At 52.0% G+C, this 21,523-nt stretch overlaps 3 protein-coding genes across 7 annotated transcripts; 2 read left to right on the forward strand and 1 right to left on the reverse strand.

Moving 5' to 3' along the window:
* Window positions 1–1,891: 1,891 nt before the first annotated feature.
* GAL3ST4 (galactose-3-O-sulfotransferase 4) lies at window positions 1,892–6,313 on the forward strand. Its single transcript, XM_032872580.1, has 3 exons — window positions 1,892–2,135; window positions 2,316–2,625; window positions 4,874–6,313. The coding sequence occupies exons 1-3, from the start codon at window positions 2,011–2,013 to the stop codon at window positions 5,924–5,926; spliced, it is 1,488 nt and encodes a 495-aa protein (XP_032728471.1). The 5' UTR covers window positions 1,892–2,010; the 3' UTR covers window positions 5,927–6,313.
* A 315-nt stretch (window positions 6,314–6,628) lies between these two features.
* MAP11 (microtubule associated protein 11) lies at window positions 6,629–11,414 on the forward strand. Of its 2 annotated transcripts, none has more exons than XM_032872578.1 (11): window positions 6,629–7,190; window positions 7,401–7,496; window positions 7,602–7,731; window positions 7,901–7,987; window positions 8,148–8,268; window positions 8,374–8,521; window positions 8,859–8,941; window positions 9,039–9,202; window positions 9,952–10,106; window positions 10,326–10,519; window positions 10,633–11,414. In XM_032872578.1, the coding sequence occupies exons 1-11, from the start codon at window positions 6,780–6,782 to the stop codon at window positions 10,784–10,786; spliced, it is 1,743 nt and encodes a 580-aa protein (XP_032728469.1). In that variant the 5' UTR covers window positions 6,629–6,779; the 3' UTR covers window positions 10,787–11,414. The 2 variants fall into 2 exon arrangements, with proteins under 2 accessions (XP_032728469.1, XP_032728470.1); XM_032872579.1 differs by having other exon boundaries at window positions 6,629–7,031.
* Window positions 11,415–11,657: 243 nt separating this feature from the next.
* LAMTOR4 (late endosomal/lysosomal adaptor, MAPK and MTOR activator 4) lies at window positions 11,658–14,890 on the reverse strand. 4 transcript variants are annotated; one of them, XM_032872583.1, is made up of 4 exons: window positions 14,775–14,890; window positions 14,201–14,281; window positions 12,353–12,470; window positions 11,658–12,005 (listed from the first exon to the last, which is right to left on the reverse strand). In XM_032872583.1, exons 1-4 carry the CDS (start codon window positions 14,775–14,777, stop codon window positions 11,908–11,910), a joined length of 300 nt encoding a protein of 99 aa, XP_032728474.1. In that variant the 5' UTR covers window positions 14,778–14,890; the 3' UTR covers window positions 11,658–11,907. The 4 variants fall into 4 exon arrangements, with proteins under 4 accessions (XP_032728474.1, XP_032728473.1, XP_032728476.1 ...); XM_032872582.1 differs by having other exon boundaries at window positions 14,751–14,844; XM_032872584.1 differs by having other exon boundaries at window positions 11,913–12,022; window positions 14,751–14,868.
* Window positions 14,891–21,523: the final 6,633 nt, after the last annotated feature.

The following is a 21,523-nucleotide window of genomic DNA, read 5'->3' on the forward strand; positions in this document are numbered from 1 at the left end:
CCCTGTGTGTGACTCTGGACTTTTAGCATCCTTCCCTGAGCCCATGCTCCTGGCAGAGACTTAAGACCTTTCTTGGAACCTGCCCCTTGTCATTCCATTTGGGCAAGTTGTCTACCCTCTGGGTCTGAGCCCCTTCATCTGTAAAGTGGGGAGAATTGTGGGGACCGGCAAAATTCTTTCTGAATCTGAGGTGCCATTAATATGACCACACCACTGCCTCCTGCCTACTGGGTGGGGGGCCCCTGTTCTCCGTGTGTAAGCTGGGGGCTACCTTGTCATGTTCTTGACAATGTCTGCTTTCAACTCCTCTGTTACTTTGTCTTTCCTTCTTTCTTTCTGTTGCCTGAATGAGTCTTTTGTTCTGCAGAAAGCTAAGCGGAAAAGGTATAATTGATTCCTAAGTGTGAAAGGAGGGTAGAAGTGCTGTCTTCCAAGGGCGGGCTGGATGCCCTGATAGAGGAAAGATGCCTGGAGGGAGAGACCCAGAGACGAGATTAAAGCCCAAGCAGCTGCAGGGACTGGCGGGACAAAGGGAGGGAGGGGGAGGAGCCTGGGCGTGGAGCAAGTTTATGGGGAAAGTTGAGCACTGCGCGGAGCCGGGCGGTGGCTGGGGCAGGCAGGAGGGCCAGATCCCGATTTCCCTGCTGCTCTTCAGGTGGCTTGGTGAGTGGGCAAGTGAAGCCAAGGCCGCGGCCAGTGGAGGGGCTCTCGAATTTATGGGAGGAGACTTGGGGGGTTCTTAGGACTCCGGAGGGGGCCGACAAAGGGCTGGCGACAGGCTGAGCGAGCACCAAAGCCGGAGGGGACAGAGGGCTGGATTGGAGATAATGGGTGGAGACAGAGATGGATGGAAGGAATAGAAGTCTGGACACACGAGGGAGTTGGGTACGGGACTGGATACTGGGGGCTGCGTTGGGGGAGGGAATCGGGGCGTGATGCCAGAGGGGGCTGGTCTCAAGGTAGCAAGTGAGGACGCTCCTTGCCTGGGGTCACTCCAGGCTTGTCCCAGAAAGGGGCTGTCGGGGCTTGTTGGAGGGGCTGTGGCCCCTGGTGGCGGCTGTGATCTGAAAGGGTGGGTCCAGACTCCCAGCTGATTAGGAAGCTGGGGCCTGGGAAGGAACTCAGAAGCTCCCTGTTTGTATCTTTCGGTATCTTTATGTCGCAGAGTTTTTTCCCTCTCTCTCCAGCTCCACCCTCCCAATCTCCTCTGGGTACAGAAGGAGTTGGAAAGCCAGCAGTGGGGAGTTGTGGGTGTCTGGGGAGCCGAGCTGCATCAGGAACCCCATGTCTCCCCCAGCTCTGCACACACTGGGGTCTGCCCTGTGCCGAGAGCACTTCAGGAGGGGGAAGAGATGCCCGAGTTTTGACTCTTATTCATGATAAAGTCTTTACTCCTGGAGTTGGCCTCCCTGGGTTCAGTAGCCTGTGCCCTGTCTGACCCCCGCTCCCGCCTTATGGCTGCCCCTTCTGGCCTCAGAATGGGGCTCTTCATCCCCATCTGTCATGGGCAGAGGAGCTCATGAGGAAGCCAGGGAAGCCAGGGGGCGGCCAATGTCCACTTCACTGGCCCATGAGTGGATTGTTCTTTCTCACAGGGTCTTGCCTTTCTCCCCTCCCCTTCTATTTCCCTGAGGCTCGGGTAGAAGCTACAGGTGAGGGCTGGGGAAGCTGGCAGAGTAGCTGTGGGCCACCGGGAGGATCTGGGTTAGAGAGCACCTGCCCCTCCCCACAGGCTCCCGCTTCTGGAATGAGCCACAACAGCAGGAGAGAAGGCTCTACCCTCTCCTTAGACTCCCCTCCTTCCCCCTCATTTCCCTTCTAGACGCTGACAGAGGCAAAAATCTGCTAACTCAGGGGGCAGACTCAACCAGGGCTGCAAGCAGGCCTGGGGGATGACCCCCCGATCTCGAACCAGCGCCTTCCACGGCTGCACGGCTGTCTCCACCTGTCCCTGCCTCCGTGCCTGGCCCTTGCCCTGTCCCTCGCTAGCATCACCCTTACCTGTGCCACATGGGCCCTCTGTCTCCTACCAGGACCATGCGTCTCTGGGGGCCTCGGAGCCTGGGGGTGGCTCTGGGAGTCTTCATGACCATCGGATTTGCCCTCCAGCTCTGGGGGGGCCCCTTCCAGAGGAGGTGAGTTCCCACCCTGTCCCAATGCCTGATTGATGCCCCCCATTTGCTCCGCCCCATGCCACCTAGGTCGGTGACTCTTGGGGACTCAGAGGAGGTTCCATGTCCTCTGTCCTTGTTCCACAAGATGCCCGCCCACCTGCTGGTGAGGGACAGGAAAATTGTCCTCCCATCTCTCCCCAGGCTACCAGGCCTGCAGCTCCGACAGCCCTTGGCCCCATCCCCGGGATCAGGATCGGCTGTTTCATCCTGCCTGCCCCAGCAGCGACTTGTGTTCCTGAAGACGCATAAATCTGGGAGCAGCTCTGTGCTGAACCTGCTTCATCGCTATGGGGACCGACATGGACTGCGCTTTGCCCTCCCTGCCCGCTACCAGTTCGGCTACCCAAGACTTTTCCAGGCTTCTCGGGTCAAAGGCTACCACCCTCAGGGGGGAGGTGCCAAGCCCCTTTTCCACATCCTTTGTCATCACATGAGGTTCAACCTGAAAGAGGTGAGGGGTATAAGAGGGGATGGGTGGGATTGGAGAGAAATGGGCTTAGGTTTGTGGCCAAGAGCACCAGGGGAGGGGGTCCCCAGGCCTGGGGATTCCTAGGCACCCCTTCATCCAGAAATTGGGCGTGGGACCCACAGATTCCGGTTCCCCTCTCCACAGCTATCCCTTGCCTAGTAGTTTCTGGGAGCCAAAGTCCTGCCTTCTTCCATCTAGAGCTTTCTAACCCCTTTCCTTGGCCAATTTTCCCCACTGGTGTCAGTGCCCTGACAACTCTGACCCCTCAGACTCTTGCCTCTGATGCTTCTTCTTGGCTCTTCTTGGCCCCTTCTATTGACACTACCAGGGCCCCTGCTCAGCCACTCCCTTCTGACCATCTTCCTCTGCCAGGTACGGAGAATCAGCTACATGCAAGCCTACATGCCAAGCCCTAGCCTGGTCCTGACCCCCTCCTCCCCAGATCCCCTCCTCCCCCTTCTCTAAAGTTCTAAAGGGGAAGGTGTGTGCACACACACACACGTGCTCACCCATACACACCCAGGAACCTGAGAGCTCTCGGGCAAACAAAATCAGTGTGCAAATGAAAATATACACAGAAGGAACTTTTATTGAATTCTTACTGACTGCTGGATACTAACCTTACCATCGCCTTGCCAGAAAGGCATTATAAGTGTCTCTGTTACGCAGATGAGAAGGTCAAGTTTCAGAGGGGCTAAGTGACTGGCCTCCTTAACAGAAAGCAGCAGGGCTAGGATTTGAACTCAGACCCATCTGCTCCCAAGTCAAAGGGCCGTCCCTGGCATACGTACATGTGTATGTGTGTTTGTATTTGGAACCGCAGGGAGAATATTTACCAAAAGAGGTGGGGCTTTCAGGAGTCCCAGTTTGTAAGGGAAACGTGGATACAACTTTGTAGTAAGAAGAGGGAGCAGCGTATCAGCAAAGATGTGGTGGTGGTGGTCGTCGTCATTATGTGTGTGCTTGTGTATGTGTGTGCACGTGCACGCACACGTGTGTTCTGTTGAGCTGGAGCTGGAGAAAGCAGCTGAGGGTCATGAGTATCACCTAAAGGGCAGTGAACGGTCACCGCTGGGAGTGAGGTGAGGACAATGATCTTTCAGTCAGGTTTCTCTGGCTTTTGACCTTTGATTTCCATTGTCATCACCTATTCACCGAGTACCTACCACATTCCATGCACTTCCACAGTCAAGGTAAGTGTTAACCCAGATTTATACACGAAGGAACAGCAGCTCTGAGAAGTTCAAGAACTTGCCTGAAGTTACATAACTGGTAGATTATTCCAGATCCATCTGATGGCACAGGCTGTTCTCCCCTGCCTTCAAAGACACACTCAGTTTGCAGGCTGTGCTCTGCAGGCATGGCCACATTAGCAGAGCAAATTGGAGGACATCGTGTGAGGGCCACGGTTTAGTGACAAGCCATATTCAGAAGCAGAAACCCTTCGGGGAGCCCAGGAGCTGGGTCCTGATGTGGATCTGCCTGCGTGACCATCCCAGGGTGTGGCTCAGTCCAATTCCCACTATCCTTCCTGCTGAGAGATAGAATCGCGGCCAGGCCCAGGCCTCAGGGTATCACCCTACCAAGTGTCCATAGCTCCCCAGTACCCCATCTATGGGTGTCCTTTACTTTCCAAGATGCCTAGGAGCCCTAGAAGTATCCTGTCCTTTCACCATCCTGGGCTTGGCCTGCCTACCTGATGCCTAGACTTGAGATAGCATTATGGTTGGCCCCTCTCCTCCCTCTCTGTTGCCAGTGACCGCTCCCCCACCCCACACCCTTACCTGGAGGTGGCCCGAGACCAGTTCCTTTCTTGAAGCTATGACCAAGAGCCCCAGGGTAGGCACCATAGGTTTTTGTTGGACAAGTGAAGACAAAGTTTGATTCTTAGAGATTTTAGTGACCAAAGCCATACAGAGAGGCCCAAAGAAATTAATGTTCTTAAGTAGCTTCCCGTGTTCCAGGTCCCTTCATACCCTTTATCTCGTGTACCTTCATAATCAGTGGGAAGGTATGGTTGTCCCCATTTTTCAGATCAGCAAATTGAGTCTCAGAGATGTTAAGTAACTGGCCGAAGATGTTTGTGTAGGAAGCTGGGGGTTTCCAGCAGAGCCCAGAAGTTTCGAGAAGGAGGTTTGAGGTGTCTAGGGGATCCCCTGGCAATGGGCTTGCTCTTAGTTTCTTCCTGGCCCAGTTCTTTCTCACTAAGCCTGTTTTCTCTCCTCTGCAGGTACTTCGGGTCATGCCTTCGGACAGCTTCTTCTTTTCCATTGTCCGAGACCCGGCAGCTCTGGCCCGCTCTGCTTTCTCCTACTATAAATCCACCTCATCGGCCTTCCGCAAGGCACCATCTTTGGCCGCCTTCCTGGCCAATCCTCGAGCCTTCTACCGACCTGGGGCCCGTGGGGACCACTATGCCCGCAACTTGCTCTGGTTTGACTTTGGACTCCCCTTCTCCCCAGAGATGAAGACCGAGAGAGGGAATCCTCATGCACCTAGAGACCCCAACCTCCCACAGCTGAATGTTTTGCCTTCTGGCACTGGGCCCCGAGCCCACCACCCTCTGGATCCCAAAGCTGTCTTCCATCCTGCTCCCACAGTGGCCGGTGGTCACGGCCAGACATCCAGCCCTGCCTCTTTAGATTTGAGATCTTCGTCCTTTCTCCAGTGGAGTCTGGCCTGGCTGGACTCTGTCTTTGATCTGGTCTTGGTGGCCGAGTACTTTGATGAGTCGTTGGTTCTACTGGCAGATGCCCTGTGCTGGGGTCTAGATGACGTGGTGGGCTTCATGCACAACGCCCAGGCTGGAGGTGAGCAGGGCAGAGGCGCTGTCAGCAATGGTGGACTGACCGCTGAGGATAGGCAGCTGACTGCACGGGCCCGAGCCTGGAACCACTTGGACTGGGCTCTCTACGTTCACTTCAACCACAGCCTGTGGGCACGGATAAATCAATACGGCCAGAGCCGGCTGGAGAGTGCTGTGGCAGAGCTCCGGGCTCGCCGAGAGGCCCTGGCTAAACATTGTTTAGAGGGGGGCGAGGCTTTAGACCCCAAATATATCACTGACCGACGGTTCCGTCCTTTCCAGTTTGGGTCAGGTAAGGTTTTGGGCTATGTACTTCGGAGTGGACTGAGTGCCGCAGACCAGGAGGAGTGTGAGCGCCTGGCTACCCCTGAGCTACAGTACAAGGACAAGCTAGATGCCAAGCAGTTTCCCCCAACAGTCTCTCTGCCCTTTAAAACTCCAAGGATACTCTCCCCCCAGGCATCAGACCAGTCTTAGGCTGAAGAGCAGTGAAGCCACGAGGGCAGACATAATTGAATAGGGGGCAGCCAGATGCCATTTCTGCTTCCCCCGAAAGCATGTTAGTGCCCTAGAGGTTGAATGAAACCTTGCACGGACGTGGGCACCAAGTCTTCCAGCCTGTGCCAAGGCAGGCATTCCAGGCATTCAGCCCCTTGCAATACTCCCTCCCTGCCTGTTTTGTCCCTCCCCTTTTCCAACCCCCTGGCAGGTCCTGATAGCACTCTCAAAGATCCTCCGGAGGAGCAAATCATGGAGTAAGTCAGGAAAAAAATGCATCCATTTCTCTATGAGTTATTTGGTTCTGGACTATGCCCATTTCACTGTGAAATGTTTGTTGAATGAATAAATAATTTGAGCCTTTGACTTGCTTCATACAAGGCGGAAAGGGGAGAGAATGGAGCATCTTCCTGGGAGAAGCAGAGTTGGAGGGGGTTCTTTTAATATTTCTTCTCTAAGAAATCTGTCTTGTGGTCTCTCCTAAACCCTCCTTACCGCAGCCTATCCCCAGCCGGACCCCGCCTCTCTCCCCAGCGGGCAGGTCGCCCACAAATTCCGGGGCCTCAGAGACCACGCCCTTTCCTTTCCGCTTCCGGTTTCTCGCCAGTCAATCGGCCCAGCAGCCCGGTTCCGGCCCTGCGGGGTCTCGGTTCCGGGTTCGTTGCCCCGGCTCCGGGCCCCGGCTCCGGGCCCCGGCTGGTCTTCCGGGCCGGTCCGGACGCGCGCAGCACCGGTCGGGGGTCGGGACTCCCGGGCCCCGCCCCAGCGGCCCCCTCGCCCTCCGCCGGCCCCGGCCCACCTCGCCCCCCGCCCGCGCCGTCCTAGCCGCCCCATGGAGTCCCAGTGTGACTACTCCATGTATTTCCCGGCGGTGCCACTGCCGCCGCGCGCGGAGCTGGCGGGAGACCCGGGCCGGTACCGGGCGCTGCCCCGGCGCAACCATCTCTACCTGGGGGAGACTGTCCGCTTCCTGCTGGTGCTGCGCTGCCGGGGGGGCGCGGGGTCCGGCGCCGGGGGCGGCGCGGGCTTGGGCTCCCGAGGGGCCTGGGCAGAACTGGCAACGGCCCTGGCCGCCCTGGCCTCGGTCAGCGCGGGAGGCGGGGCGCCCGGGGGCGGTGGCTCCGCAGACCTGGATCCCGAACCCCCAGGGGGCGGGGATCCTGGCGGTGGGGCGCTGTTTCGAGGCTGCAGCCCCCTCCTCACCCACGGCCCGGGCCCTGCTACCTCAGGGGGAGCGACCACGGTGAGGAGCGTGGGGTGACACGGCACAGGGTGGAGGGGCGGTTTGCTGGGCTCCAGAGACAGGAGGGGATGGACGCTGGGGGCCTGAAGGAGTCAGGTGACGGAGGAGAGCAGAGGCCAAGAAGAACCGAGAACATCACATCTTAAAGGGAACGGCGCAGGCTGCCTCTTTTGACTCTCCTGCCCTCTTAACCCCTTTCACAAACCCCAGCTGCCTGTGGAGGAACCAATTGTGTCCACAGATGAGGTCATCTTCCCACTCACAGTTTCACTGGATAGACTGCCCCCAGGGACACCTAAGGCCAAGGTAAGACTGGCAAGGGGTGGGGCTGTTGTCCTAATTCAACTCCCTTTCAAAGGCTGGGCTAGCTGTCTCTCCTCTTGACGGAGGTCCTGTGTCCCCTGTGCTCAGATTGTAGTGACTGTGTGGAAACGGGAGGTTGAGGCGCCAGAAGTCAGAGATCAAGGCTACTTGCGCTTGCTGCAGACCCGATCTCCTGGGGAGACCTTCCGGGGCGAGCAGAGTGCTTTCAAGGCCCAAGGTGGGGAGAATGCAGAGAGGAAACGCTAAGAGTCTGGAATCTGGGGGACAGAATGGAGGGGTGATACTGGCAAGTGCCTGATCCCGGGAGCAGAGGAAGATCAGAGCTGTGGGTTGGAGGTGAGGTCTCTGCCCAGCTCATTGGTTCTTGCCTGGGCCCTCTCCTGCAGTGAGCACCCTCCTGACTCTGCTGCCCCCTCCGGTTCTGAAATGCCGCCAGTTCACTGTGGCTGGAAAACACTTGACCGTGCTCAAGGGTGAGATCGATGGCTCAGGTCTTTGGTAGCAGCAAGGGCATTGACTGGGTGGCAGTTACTCTGGGCATACTGGTGGGGATCAGTCCATTGTGGAGGGGTAAAGTCGGGACTTGAGGGGTCTCGGTACTCTTAGCTGAGCTGAGCTGGTTTCCTCCAACAGTGCTGAACAGCTCCTCCCAGGAGGAAATTTCCATCTGGGATATCCGTATTCTCCCAAACTTCAATGCTAGTTATCTACCTGTCATGCCTGACGGCTCTGTGCTGCTGGTGGACAATGTCTGGTGAGGTCCTGAGGAGGGGGGCCGGGTTGCAAAGTAGGGATTGGGGCAGGGCCAAGAGCTCTGGCATGAAAAGATCAAGCTCTGTCCCTCTTTCTGCTGAACTAGTCACCAATCTGGGGAAGTCTCCATGGGCTCCTTCTGCCGGCTCCCTGGTACCTCTGGCTGCTTCCCCTGCCCGCTTAGTGCCCTGGAGGAACACAACTTCCTGTTTCAGCTGAGAGGGGGTGAGCAACCCCCTCAAGGGGCCAAGGAGGTGAGCATAAGAGGCTGGTATGCTCAAGGAGCAAGATTAAGAAAAAGCAGTGGAGGGGCACTTGGGTGGCTCAGTGGGTTAAGCCTCTGCCTTCGGCTCAGGTCATGATCTCAGGGTCCTGGGATCAAGCCCCACCATCGGGCTGTCTGCTCAGCAGGGAGCCTGTTTCCCCCTCTCTCTCTGCCTGACTCTGCCTACTTGTGATCTGTCAAATAAATGAAATCTTAAAAAAAAAAAAAAAAGAAAGAAAAAGCAGTGGGAGGGAAAGGCCAGGGGGTGACAAAAGACAGAAGGGGACCTCAGATACACATGATGTTTCCTTTTGTCTCTCCCCCAGGGCCTAGAAGTTCCCCTGATTGCTGTGGTTCAGTGGTCTACCCCAAAGCTGCCCTTCACCCAGAGCATCTACACCCACTACCGGTGAGTTTGTTGGACTCCCTGCTGGGCACCATCCCGTTCACCTGTTCGGAACACATGCCCTCCCACACGCCCGGCTTCCCTTTCTCACTGCTTCTAGCCTGCCCAGCATCCGCCTGGACCGGCCATGCTTTGTGATGACGGCCTCTTGTGAGTCCCCTGTTCGGACTTACGAGCGGTTCACGGTCACCTACACACTGCTCAACAATCTCCAAGACTTCCTTGCTGTGAGGCTTGTGTGGACGCCGGAGCACGCACAGGCTGGTAGGTGGGCTGTCAAACTCTGGGACCTTGTCCCAAAAGAGGAGGGGAAAGGAAGTCATGGAGGTGGGTGGCTTTTGGCAGGCAACTTCAGCCCTGTACCTGGGTGGTCTCCATAGTGTCACCAATGGAAAGCTTAGAGAAGCAGTGGGCCAGTGCTTTTAAGGGCATTGACCCTGGATCTGGGCTCCCTGGTATCTTTGATTTCTGCCTCTCCCATATACTAGCTGTGTGACCTTAAGTAGGTTACTTAATCTCTCTGAGCCTCACTCAGGTTCCTCTTCTCTAAAATGGGGGAAATAGGGTGCCTGGGTGGCTCAGTTGGTTAAGTGTCTGCCTTTGCTCAGGTCATGATCTCAGAGTCCTGGGATCGAGTTCCGCATCTGGCTCCTTGCTCAGCCAGGAGCAGGCTTCTCCCTCTCCCTCTGCCTGCCGCTCCCCTGCTTGTGCTCTCTGTGTCCAAGAAATAAATAAAAATTAAAAAAAAATAAAAATTAAATTAAATGGGGGAAATAGTATCTCATGGGGTTGTTACGGTGATTTAATGGTTAACGTAAGTGACATGGTTCGAACGGACCTCAGCACACTGTAAGTATTAGCGGTTGTTATTTATACGTCAGCAAAAAATGACACATACCCAGTTTACGCCACAGAGTGAGCCTGAGGGTCAAATGAGACTGTGCTCGCGAAAGCCCTTTGCGACCATACAGATGGGTTTACTGGTGGCTGTCTCTGTGTCTCACCCCTTCCAGGAAAGCAGCTGTGTGAGGAGGAGCGCCGGGCCATGCAGGCAGCCCTGGACTCCATTGTCTGCCACACGCCCCTCAACAACCTGGGCTTTTCCCGGAAGGGCAGCGCGCTCACCTTCAGTGTGGCCTTCCAGGCTCTGAGGACGGGGCTCTTCGAGGTGGACCGGGGGTGGGGGCTGGACTGCGAGATGGGTTATGCAGAATGTCGGGGTGGGAGGAGTCAGAGCCACCTGCCTCGGGTGCTACGGAACAGTGGGGACAGAGGGAAGGTAGACTTGCAGTTCCACGCCGGCAGGGCAAGTGGGGACCGTGATGGGAAAGGAAGGCGGGGGCCGGGAGGCTGAGCTGGGGCGCTGATTTGTGTCTCCCCGCGCCAGCTGAGCCAGCACATGAAACTGAAGCTGCAGTTCACCGCCAGTGTGTCCCACCCTCCGCCCGAGGCCCGGCCCCTCTCTCGAAAGAGCAGCCCCAGCAGTCCTGCTGTCCGGGACCTGGTGGAGAGACACCAGGCCAGCCTGGGCCGCTCTCAGTCATTCTCTCACCAACAGCCCTCCCGCAGCCACCTCATGAGGTATGGAAGTGTGGGAGGGGTGCCACGGGCCTCAGTAGAGGCTAGAGTTGGAGCAGGAGCAGGAAAGGGTCCTGGGGTCTGACCGGAGCCCCACAGCCTCTGCATTCCCCCAGGTCGGGCAGCGTGATGGAGCGCAGAGCCATCACGCCTCCTGTGGCCTCCCCTGTGGGCCGCCCCCTCTACCTGCCCCCGGACAAGGCTGTGCTTTCTCTGGACAAGATTGCCAAGCGTGAGTGCAAGGTCCTGGTGGTAGAACCTGTCAAGTAGCACCGGGCAGGCTCTCCTCCCTCTTAACACTCCCAGAAACCGAAAGCCCCTGGAGGGGGTCCTCACTCCAGACTGTGCCTCCCCTGGGATGCCTCCCACCGTGGATGAGGAGGCCCAACAGGGCCGCCTGTCTGTGTCTGCTGATGAGGGACAGGGAAGAAGCTGTGAAATGGGCGGGTATGGCTACAGCACTAAGCCAACAGTATTTCCCCGACTCCCTGGGGGGGCTGGCCCCACCCCGAGGCCATGGCAGGGGCTCCAAGAGCTCCCTTGCCCCCCGCCCTATACCCTGGTTCTAAGTTTACAAAGTGTATTCCTTGTTCCTATTAAGTTGTCTCTCCTGCCTCTGACATTCCCTCCATCCCACCGCAGGGCTGAGATTAGAGGGTGGTGATGGTAAAGGGACCTCGACAATGACCCTCCTGTCTCAGGGGAAAGGGGAGATAGCCAGGTGGCCTCCTCCTGCCCCTCATGTTTACGTTTGCAGCCTGAAGCACTTTAAGTTGTGTGGGGTTATCTTTTCTTTTTCTTTTTTTTTTTTTTTGGATCTGTCTGTTCCTGTAACTTATTCTCCAACTACTGCTTCCAACTGAAATAAGACTATTAAATACCTGTTCAGGAGGGAGAAGAATGACTTCCGTTTGTCTCTTGGTGGCAGGAGCAGAGAACCCAGGGGCTCAGAGGGGTTCCCTACAGGAGGCACACCAAACAGCTCCCCTCAGCTCCCCTCCTACCATATTACCCTCTGATTGCCAGGTGCCTTGCCTCACCTTCGGGGCCCACATACACAGCTTGTCTCCCTAGAAGACAGACTTGGGGTATAACCCCCCCCATCCCCCGGCAAGTTCACACTCTCCCATACACACATCCCTGGGCTGGGGATATCAGACTTATGTTTATTAGGAGGGAGGGAGGGAAGAGGCAGAAGCCCTTGCCCTCACTCTCCTTGACACAGTGCAGAGTCCCCAGGCCTCTGCCCTTCCAGGTAGGGGTGGGGAGGCGGGTGAGCAGAAAGCCTTAGTTCTAGCAGCAAGCCAAGAAAGAGCTGGAGGAGGTTTGCGTCTTCCTCGTCACAGAGGCCCATGGACCCAATCCACCTCAGCCCCCGGGCCTCTGGCGGCTCAGACGTCAACAGGCTCCCGGCCTTGGTTCTGCCTCTTCACCACAAATACCCTCTGTCCCGACACGGTCACCAGCAGCGTGTGTTCTCCAAAGACCACTGGAGAGGAGACACACCCCCCACCCGGGAGAGGGAAGGGAGCACAGAGTTAGTAGGGTACAATGGCCTCTATAGGGTCACACAAACTGGCGGGATCAGAAGCCAAAGGCATTCAGTGGTTCAAGGTACGAGGGCTCCATTACGTCCCCTTCCTTCTCGTGCTTTCTCATCGTTCAGATGCAGGGGTGAATCCCAAAGGGACCAGGGGCCCCAGGGGGGATGGTGGGAGGTTAGCAGGAGATGGACTTTTTTTTTTCCCCCTGAGAAGAGAAGCCTCTGGGAACAACCCCCACCCCCTACCACCACCACCACCACCACCACCACCAGGGGCAGGGGCTGAGGCTCACCTGACAGGCGCTTGAAGGGTATGTTTGTGCTGTGGTGCAGCCGGAAACCACAGGCTGTGCTGACCAGCTCAGAGATGGCACTGGCTGCCTGCTCATCATTCTCTAGATCCCCAGATGACTGCATGCAGAGGGAGGAGGAAGGATGGCAGAAATTAGGGGAACACAATTGGGAAAGAATTCCAGGAACAATCACCTTGGCTCTAGCATTTGTAACCTCTTCCTCTCCATTTCCCAGTACCCCTAAGGTCACCCCTATTTTTGGGAAAACAAACCTGAAACTTTATGATACTGTTGCCCCTGCTGGTGCCATCTTATTTCTCATCCTTACAGTATGGGCCTTCCCCCAGTGAGCAGTGACCCTCGTTCGTTTCTTTACTGACCATTCTTTCTTAATCGCTGAAATGTGATTTCTCCCCTTTTCCCCACTCGATAAAACCATTCTCAAACATCTGTGCCCACCCAGCACTGACAGGTTCAAGGCCCCCTCTTCTCCTGTTTACTTGTTGCCCTGCCTGCACATTCTGAAACATAAACGAACATTCTCTTTGTCCTTGAGCCCTTCCGTAGTAACTAGCCCTTGGGTAATGATGTGGCTGTGGCCTAGGCTTCCTCTTTTGGTGATTGTCTCAGAGTTTCCTCTCCCAACCTCCTCAACAAGGACCTCGCAACTAGGTCACATTCAGTCCCTTTTGCTCTCTGGGACATTCTGTACCTCCGTCTTCTCATCTGTTAACTGGGACAAGTTCCTATCCATAGGCTTGTTGTGAGGATCACACTGAACTATTATTGGTGAGATGCTCAGAACAGCTCCTGGCAATACATACTGTATCAAAATGTCTAAAGCCATCAAAATCTCTTTACCTCACGCCTCCCTAGTCAACTTCTTAATTTCCTGTTTCTGAAGGCACCATCATTCTAGGCTTGGGTTCAACGTCTTACTAGATGGAGAAGTATCTCCTCCAATTACCTGTCTCTAGTCATTATCAAGATATACTGACTCTTCTTTTAAAATTTCTTCTCTCCTTGTTCCTCCTCACTGCCACCATATCTGTCTCATACCTAGATTTTGGCAACAGCTCCCCCTACTTCTGAATCCCCACCCTTTCTATCTTCACACCTGATAGAATAATCTTGCTCAATTCTTTCTTTAGCTCACATTTCTGTTCAAAACCCAAAGCTCCCATTACCCTCAAGATTAACCCAAATGTGTCAACCAAGCCTTGAAAGTCCTCCACAATGAGATCTTTCCTTACCATATCCTCTTCTAAACCTTTCCAAATCTTTTCAATATAGTCCCACCATTCCAACTCTGAGTACTCTCCTTTTCTGCCTGTTCACAACCATCGGTTGCCCAGATGAATTCTTACCTCCTCCAAGAGTCTCTTTGTTATAATGTAAGTTACAACACAAAGGTTGAATCCTTCATTTTCTGGTCTCCTTCACTAGTCTTTACGACTTGCATTGCTCTCAACTTTTATCCTTAAGCCTTGTCTCTCGAGCTCCATTAAAAACTTCTAGAAAGCTAAACACTGTATTGTACTATGAAACAAAATTCATAGCCTCTTAAATAAACACCAAATAGAGACCTATTCGAGAGAACTTGGATAATATCAGTTATCAACAATCCTGTAACTAGTTGTCTGACTTTGTTAAAGTCATTAAACCTCTCAACTCAGAAGTTACTAGAGTATGATTCCAGCGATTTGATTAGTGACTGAAAGCTTACTCTCTGCCAAGCATGATAGCTATGACCTAGAATAGAGACAACTCAGGCTAAACCCGGCAATGTTAAAAGAGATCATAGGGCCATTTGTCCTTGGTGGACCCCCTCCCTTGCCCAGAACGCACCGCCAGCACCGCGCCTTCACTCAGCACCAGGTAGCCAAGCTGGTCTGGGATTCGCTCCAGACCCTGGGTCAGTGCAGAAGTCTAGTGGGTAAAGATGCAATTAGTCAGAAGCATGCCGGGATGGCCCTAGATGGTCTTCATTTGCAAACCCAAGTCTCGCTTGACAAGGCCCCCCAAACCTTCTCTTTCCCCAGCTATGGCCCTTCCAGACCCTCTCCTCTACAAAGCCTTCAACACTCATCTTGCTGAGCTTCCCACTTTCTCACCCTCTGACCCTGGGCTCCCTTGGCCTCCGCAGCTCCGCTGTTCCCCCCCCCCCCCCCCCGACCCACCTCCCAATTCCCCCGGTGGCCGGCCTCACCCCCGCAGACTACTCCCCAGCGCCCAAACACCCTCGCACAGATCCCTCTTCAGCCCTCTACGTCGCCTCCCCTCCCATCTCTATTCTCTCTGCGTCCCGGGGTGGATAGGAGGTAAGGGCGGAGTACAGGCCCAAGTCTGGGGAACCAAAGAGATTGGGGAACAGGGTTGCAGAACCCCTAGCGCTCACTCCCGCGCATGCGTCCTCACTCACCATCGCAGCCTTAGGTGCTGGGGGCGCTCCCTATCAGATAGGTAGCTTCCGGCTCCAGACCCAGGTCACGTGCTTCCACTAGGCGGTCCCCTCCAGCCCTGCGCCCCTGGCCTTTAGCCCCGCCCCCGGAATGCGGATTGGACCATAAGTACATCATCAGCCTTAATCTGCCAGTGCGGAGGGCCGCCTCCCGAAGACGCAAGCGGATTGGTCTTAGGCCCTCCTTCACAGCCCTCTCCCCGCCCAAGGGGAGGGGGCGTGTCGGCGGAGGGTGGAGCCTGGAGGGGCGGGAGGGAGGAGGGAGGAGGGCGGGCTGAGGGTGTGCGCCTGCGCACAAAGGGGCCGACGTTCCCTTTCGGCGAAACTGCCCACCCGTGAGATTACGAGTTGAGTGTAAAGTGAAATGACGTGGAATGCACGTGAAGAGCTAGTCAAAGGCTACTTTTATTTCTACTCCAGGAAACTGTTCCCTCAAGACAAATGCCTAAGGTATTTGTTCCTAAAATAGCTTTTCCTCCCGGGATTCTGGGATTCTGTGCGAAACAGGGTGATGGTGCGTGGAGTCCCCGCCTCCTCCCCTCGGGCGAGGCAGCCGCGAAGCTGGCTGTTCTCTCCCAGGAAAGATTAGAAACAGTATCCTGAAGTCATTTTATTAATACCTGACCGTCACCTCGAAAACTTGTGTTTTAATTTAAGTGGTTTCCAGACCCGCAGTACCAATATCACTGAGAAAGTGTTGGTGAGGTCAAATGAAGGGTGATTCTAGAAATAGTAAACCCTTATTGGTGACGGTGTGGAGAAATTGGCGTCTTCTTGCATTGCTGACGGGGTTGTGAAACGGGGCAGCTGCTGCGGAAAACCCATCAGCTGTTCTTGGGAAAGTTGAACTAGAGCAGTTCCACTCCTGGAGGGATTCCAGAGAGAACTGGAAACATGTCCACGCAAAACACCTGCACACAAATGTTCATAGCAGCGTTAGTCATAATAGCCCAAGGATAGGAAACCCCCAAATATCCATAAACTCAGCAACAGGTAAATAAAACACGGCATGTCCATACAATGGACTCTCATCCAGCTGTAAAAAGGAATAAAGTACTGATAAGTCCTGCAATATGGATAAACCTTGAAATCATTACGCTAAGTGAAAGCAGTCAGATACCCGAGGCCACACAGTATGAATCTGTTTATGCGAGATGTCTAGACTAGGCAAATCCACAGAAACAAGAAGCAGATTGGAGGTTGCCAGGAGCTGAGGGGAGGGGGAAATGGGGAGCGACTTCTAATTGGTGATGAAAATGTTTTGGGGTGATAGAGTGATGATGGTTACACAGGCTGTAAATGGAGTAAAACCACTGAATTGCACACTTTAGAACGGTGAATATTACTGCATGAGTTATGTCTCAATAAAATAAAACTAAGTACCGTTGCTTGAGAAGTTTCATTAGAGAAAATGGATGCCTTTAAAAAAAAAATGAAGTTTGTTTACTTATTTATTTATTTATTTATTTTAGAGAGAAAGTGTGCACATGTGAGTGGGGGAGGAAGAGCAGAGAGGGAGGGAGAGAGAATCCCAGAGAGGCTCCACACTCAGCACAGAACCCAACATGGGGCTCAATCCCACAACCCTGAGATAATGATCTGAGCTGAAATCAAGAGTCAGATGCCTAACCCACTGAACCAGCCAGATGCTCCAAAATAAGGTATGTTTATAACATAAGATTTAAATTGGGAGGAAGATAGAGAAACAAAGTTATGTGGAGATGCTTAATTTGCAAAGGCCCCCCTTGGCCTTAAATATTGGTGACACTTCACAGCATCATTTTCTTTAACTTACTCTCCGGAGCATTTTTCATCCCTGCACTCACCTATCCCTCTCATTAACCACACGGTGATAGTATCCCCATTTTACAGATGAGGAAGTGCAAATTTAAGAGAGGTTGAGCCCTGCTCACAGGCAGACTAGCTGGCAATGGCAGAGACAGATTCTAACCCAAGTTTGCTGGCACGGAGTCTGATGCTTTTCCCATTGTTCCATCAGCCAACTAGAGTTATTATTACCTTTAAAAAAAAAAAGATTTTATTTATTTATTTGACAGTTAGAGATCACAAGCAGGCAGAGAGAGGGGGAAGCAGGCTCCCTGCTGAGCAGAGAGCCGGATGCGGGGCTCGATCCCAGGACCCTGGGATCATGACCTGAGCTGAAGGCAGAGGCTTTAACCCACTGAGCCACCCAGGAGCCCCTATTATTACTTTTTTTAAAGTTACATTTAATTTTACCTCAGAAATTCCATGTTTTTATATTACTTGAGACAGATGAGCACTTCACAGGACAATGCTCATCAGCCATCACCAGAATTATTTCATTTTTATAAATTATACTCATGTAGAGAGTTAAGTTTCTCATTCTTTCATTCAACCAGTGTTATATTGAGCACCTTCTGTGTACCAGACACTCTTCTTGGAATTGGAGATATTATCTATCTTCCTTTCTGTCTCAAAATGATAAAGGTCAAGGGAATGATTTTTAAAAATTGAAATAATGGTTACTTCTGGGATTGAGAGGGGGATGAGATAGAAAGAGATACAAAGCGTTCATAGTCTGAACTATGCTTATGTGCCCCCCACCTCCAAATTCATATATTGACCCTGGTCCCTACTTTGATGATATTTGGAGGTGGGGACTTTGGGAAGTGCCCAGAAACTACATATTCCTTTATTTTCCCCCAACTTGACCCCTTCCAACATACGTACTTTGTCCCACTTGGATCGAAGGGGCTCGTATCTCTCGTGTAACACTTACTGCATCTCACTGCTACTCTTTGTTTGCCTGCCTGGCTCACTTACAAGCTGGGCAGGTGTCAGGGCTGTGATGTTTCCAACATTTTATTCCCAAAGATAATGACTATTACTCCACAGTCTTCAAAAAGTGCTGGTTGAATGGATGTGTCAGGGTTACAAGCCAGGAAAGGCAGAGTGGGGGTTGGGAAGTCTGTTGATGGTTGTATATAATTTAGATTGTTGTTTGACCAAACCACTGGGTCCCGTAGCCTAGCCAAGTTAGCACATAAAGTGAACCATCACAGCCACAAAACCCAAAGAGGGTGGGTGCCCCCTTTGCTGTGATGGTCTCTGTCGCAGCTCTCATACCTGGGCCTGCAGTTGTGTGAGAGGAAAACCTTTCCCACTGGTTTCCCCCTGCCTCCACCCGGGGGTATTATGGGATAACTGAGCAAAGGGGAAGGAATGTGCTTTGTAAGTACATATCTTGGGGGAAACACTGATCAGCCAGAAGGGGAGGAGGCATTTGAGTGTCTGGAGCTGGGCGGCTTGTGAGTACTGGGAGCCCATATAATGTTGGCGAGTCCACTTCCTTGGTTCTCTGTGGCCAAGAGGCGACAAAGCCCATCTAACATATGCAGGCTCTCTTAAAACTCAGGCTGCTTCCATTTCTCAAATTTAATAGTATGCGAAAAACCAAAGAGAAGCAAAAACAGGGTTCCAAAATTGTGGCATGATTGAAATGGTTACATTTAACAGATAAATGCTTTTAACACAGAGATATTGCAAAGCCTTATGACTTTGACAGTTCTGCAGTAATTGCCAGGTTTACAAAGTTAATCTGTAAGGCAGAAGGCTATAATGAGACACCAGTTAAGTCGTAATCTGGAAAGTCTCCTTCCTTCCTTGTGGGGTTATCTCTGACTGAATAAATAACCAAACTGCTCTAGAGGGAATGTTCAAAATCTACATTTGAGGCTTTTGTGAATGTGAAGCCTGGGCAAAAAGTCCCTCTCCGCCTGGGCAGGGCTCTAGATACAGCTTTAACATGCTTGAATTTCTAGTTATTTTTATGTCCTTAAGGAGGGGGGGTCCCAGACAGAATTAATAATGTGGTTGTGAGTCACATCCTCAGCCCTGGCCTCATACTTTTTTTCCAGTTATAGATTCACACTCTGCTGAAATTATAATTCCTTCTAGGATTTAAGTTTTTCCTCTAAGGCCAGAAAGGATTAATTCATTCATTATTGAAAGCTATGACTCTATGCCAGCCACTGTTCTAGAGGTAGTGGGTAGAACAAATGTCTCTACCCTCATGGAGCTTATACTCTAGTGGATGGAGACAGAAAACAAGCAGTACATATAAGAGGAAAATTAAGTAGTATGTTAGAAGATGGTATGGGGAAAAAAATCATCAAAGTAAATAGGGCCCAGAGTATGGGGATAAGAGGGGACATGCTATAGTATTAAATAGGGTGGTCACGGTAGGTCTCTCTGAGGAGACTTTGAGAAGACTCAGGCAAAGTCTGGAAGGAGGTGAGGGAGTCAACCTGGAGGAGACCTGGGAGAGAGTATCCACGGCAGAGGTAACTATCACAAAGGCTCAGTGTGTGCGTGTATAAATGTGTGTGATAGACTTGAGAATCAGCAAAAAAGCCAGTGTGACTGAAACTGAAAGATTAAGGGGAGAGTAGTAGGAGAAAAGTTCAGGGAGGTAATGGATGCCAGATGATGTACTGTTGTGTGGGAATTTGGTTTTTCCTCTCAGTTAGTTGTTGCCAACCTTTTCCCCCCATTATTCTCCTCCGGAGAGTCTTTCATTTCCTAATTGGTGCCCTCTCATAAAATTTTCATATCATAGATAGACTTACATTTGTCTATGTACTGTGGCCTTCAGAGGGCCACAAACCATTGTAATATCCAATAATTTTTTTTGACCCCCGACCCCTAAGAAACAACTTTTATCCCCCTGGAGATGATATTGCTTCTATTGAGAATGCATACTGGGTGAACTGGGAAGTCACCAGGGAGTTTAAACAGAGGAATAACATAATCTTACTATTAAAAGGATCATTCTCGCTGTTATGTTGAGAAAAGACTGTAGGAAGGTAAGTGTGGAAGCAAGAAGACCAGTTAGGTAAGAGATTATGGTGACATAGACCAGGGTAGTGGTAGTGGAGGTACTGAGAGGTAGTCAGATTATAAGCACATTTTGAAGGTAAAAACAATAGGATTTCCTGATGCACTGAATGTAGGATGTGAGAAAAAAACAAAGCAATAAGAATGATTTTGTTTTTGACCTGAGCCACTGAAAGGATGGCATTATCATCAACTTAGATGGGAAGAGCCAAGGATCGAGTAGTTTATTTAGAGGGTATTTGGGAGTGGTGGAAATAAAGTTCATTTTTGCCACATCTATCTGCGATGTATTGCAAGTGGAGATTTTGAGTAGATAGATATGAATCTAGAATTCAGGAAAGAGTTCTGTGCTAGAAATATAAATTTGGGAGCTGTTGGTAGATAGATAGTCCTTAAAGCCACGAGACTGGATGAGCTCAACAAGGGAGTGAGTGTCAATAGAGAAGAGAATCAGGGTCTAATCCCTGGGGCATGTCAACATCAAGAGGTTGTGAGAAGAGGAGGAATCAGTGAAGAAGTCAGAAGAAACAATCAGTGAGGTCAGAGGAAACCAGGAAAGTTAGGTGTCCTGAAAAACAAGTTAAAGCATGTATCAGGGAGGAGGGAGTTTCCAGCTGGTGCAAACACTACTGATGGGTGCTGAGAACCTTCAGTAGGTGATTGATTGTTGGATTATGTGCTATAAAGGTCATTGATAACTTCAAGAAGGGCAGTTTTGGTGGAATGGTCAGAGCAAAGTCTGGTTATATCAAGATTAAGAGAGACCAGGAGTGGAGAAATCAATACATTGAGTAAAGTCATCTACTGTTAAAAGAGTTTTAACTACAAAGGGGTCAAAAAAATGGGGCAGTAGTTGGGTAGAAGGGCCAGATACATCAATGATCAGAACAGACCTCCGTCATCAGTGAGGTCAAGGGAGGAGGGTTTTATCAAAATGAGAGAATATCAAAATGAGAGAATAGATGTACGCCGATAGGAATAACTCAGAAAAGAGGGTGTATGTGGTGATATAAGAGAGAGTAAGGAGAAGTTCTGGGGCATTAGCTTTGTGAAGGTGAGGAAAGATGGGGTTTAGTGAAGGATTGTCTTTAGATACAAATATAGATGGTTCATCTATGGCAGCTGATGGGCGGGCCGATTACATGGACACAGATTTTGATAGCTAGATAGAAAATGGAGGTGGGGGAGTCTGAAATTTTTTCAGCAATGGGAACCACAGTCACTGCCTGAGAGAGAGGAGGAGATGACATATTTGGAGTTCGAGGACAGAGGCCCAGGTATGAAATGGTCAGCCCAGAATGAGTGACTGAAAGGCGGTGGATAACAGTGTCATCGATGGAGAGCCGCTCACAGAAATGAAAAGCCATATGGTGTTGAAAGATTCACCTACAAGGATTTTCAGATTGCTGAGTGTTAGGACAGGTAAGAAATTGGAGAGAGTGACACTGAGCCAGGAGGTGACATTGTTTAGAAATGAGGGAGGGGGGACATGTCAGCTGGCAGATAGCAGGAGCAACTTGTGACGGGATTGGAAAGGTCCTGACCAGTTATTAGCTTGAGTCCCATTCCTGGTCAAGGAAGTGGAGCTGGGAGGGCAGCAGGTTAGCGTGGGCAACGTGGCCTCAGAGGAGTGGCATACTGAGCCCAAAAGCCAAGGCCCAGGGGCAGCCAGTCAGCAACAAGTGAAAAGGCTGACTGGGAGCTAAAGTAAGAGGAGGTTCTTGTGCTTTCATTAGAGGGTGAGTGTGTACTGGTTGGGGCAGGCGTTTGTGTTGGAAGGATACTAATAGTGAGGTGAGATGTGTAGATTCTCAGAGCTGCTAGTGCACATG

This window comes from Lontra canadensis, unplaced genomic scaffold (genome assembly GCF_010015895.1).
Source record: "Lontra canadensis isolate GAN:19392208 unplaced genomic scaffold, GSC_riverotter_1.0 scaffold45, whole genome shotgun sequence".
Classification (NCBI taxonomy): domain Eukaryota; kingdom Metazoa; phylum Chordata; class Mammalia; order Carnivora; family Mustelidae; genus Lontra; species Lontra canadensis.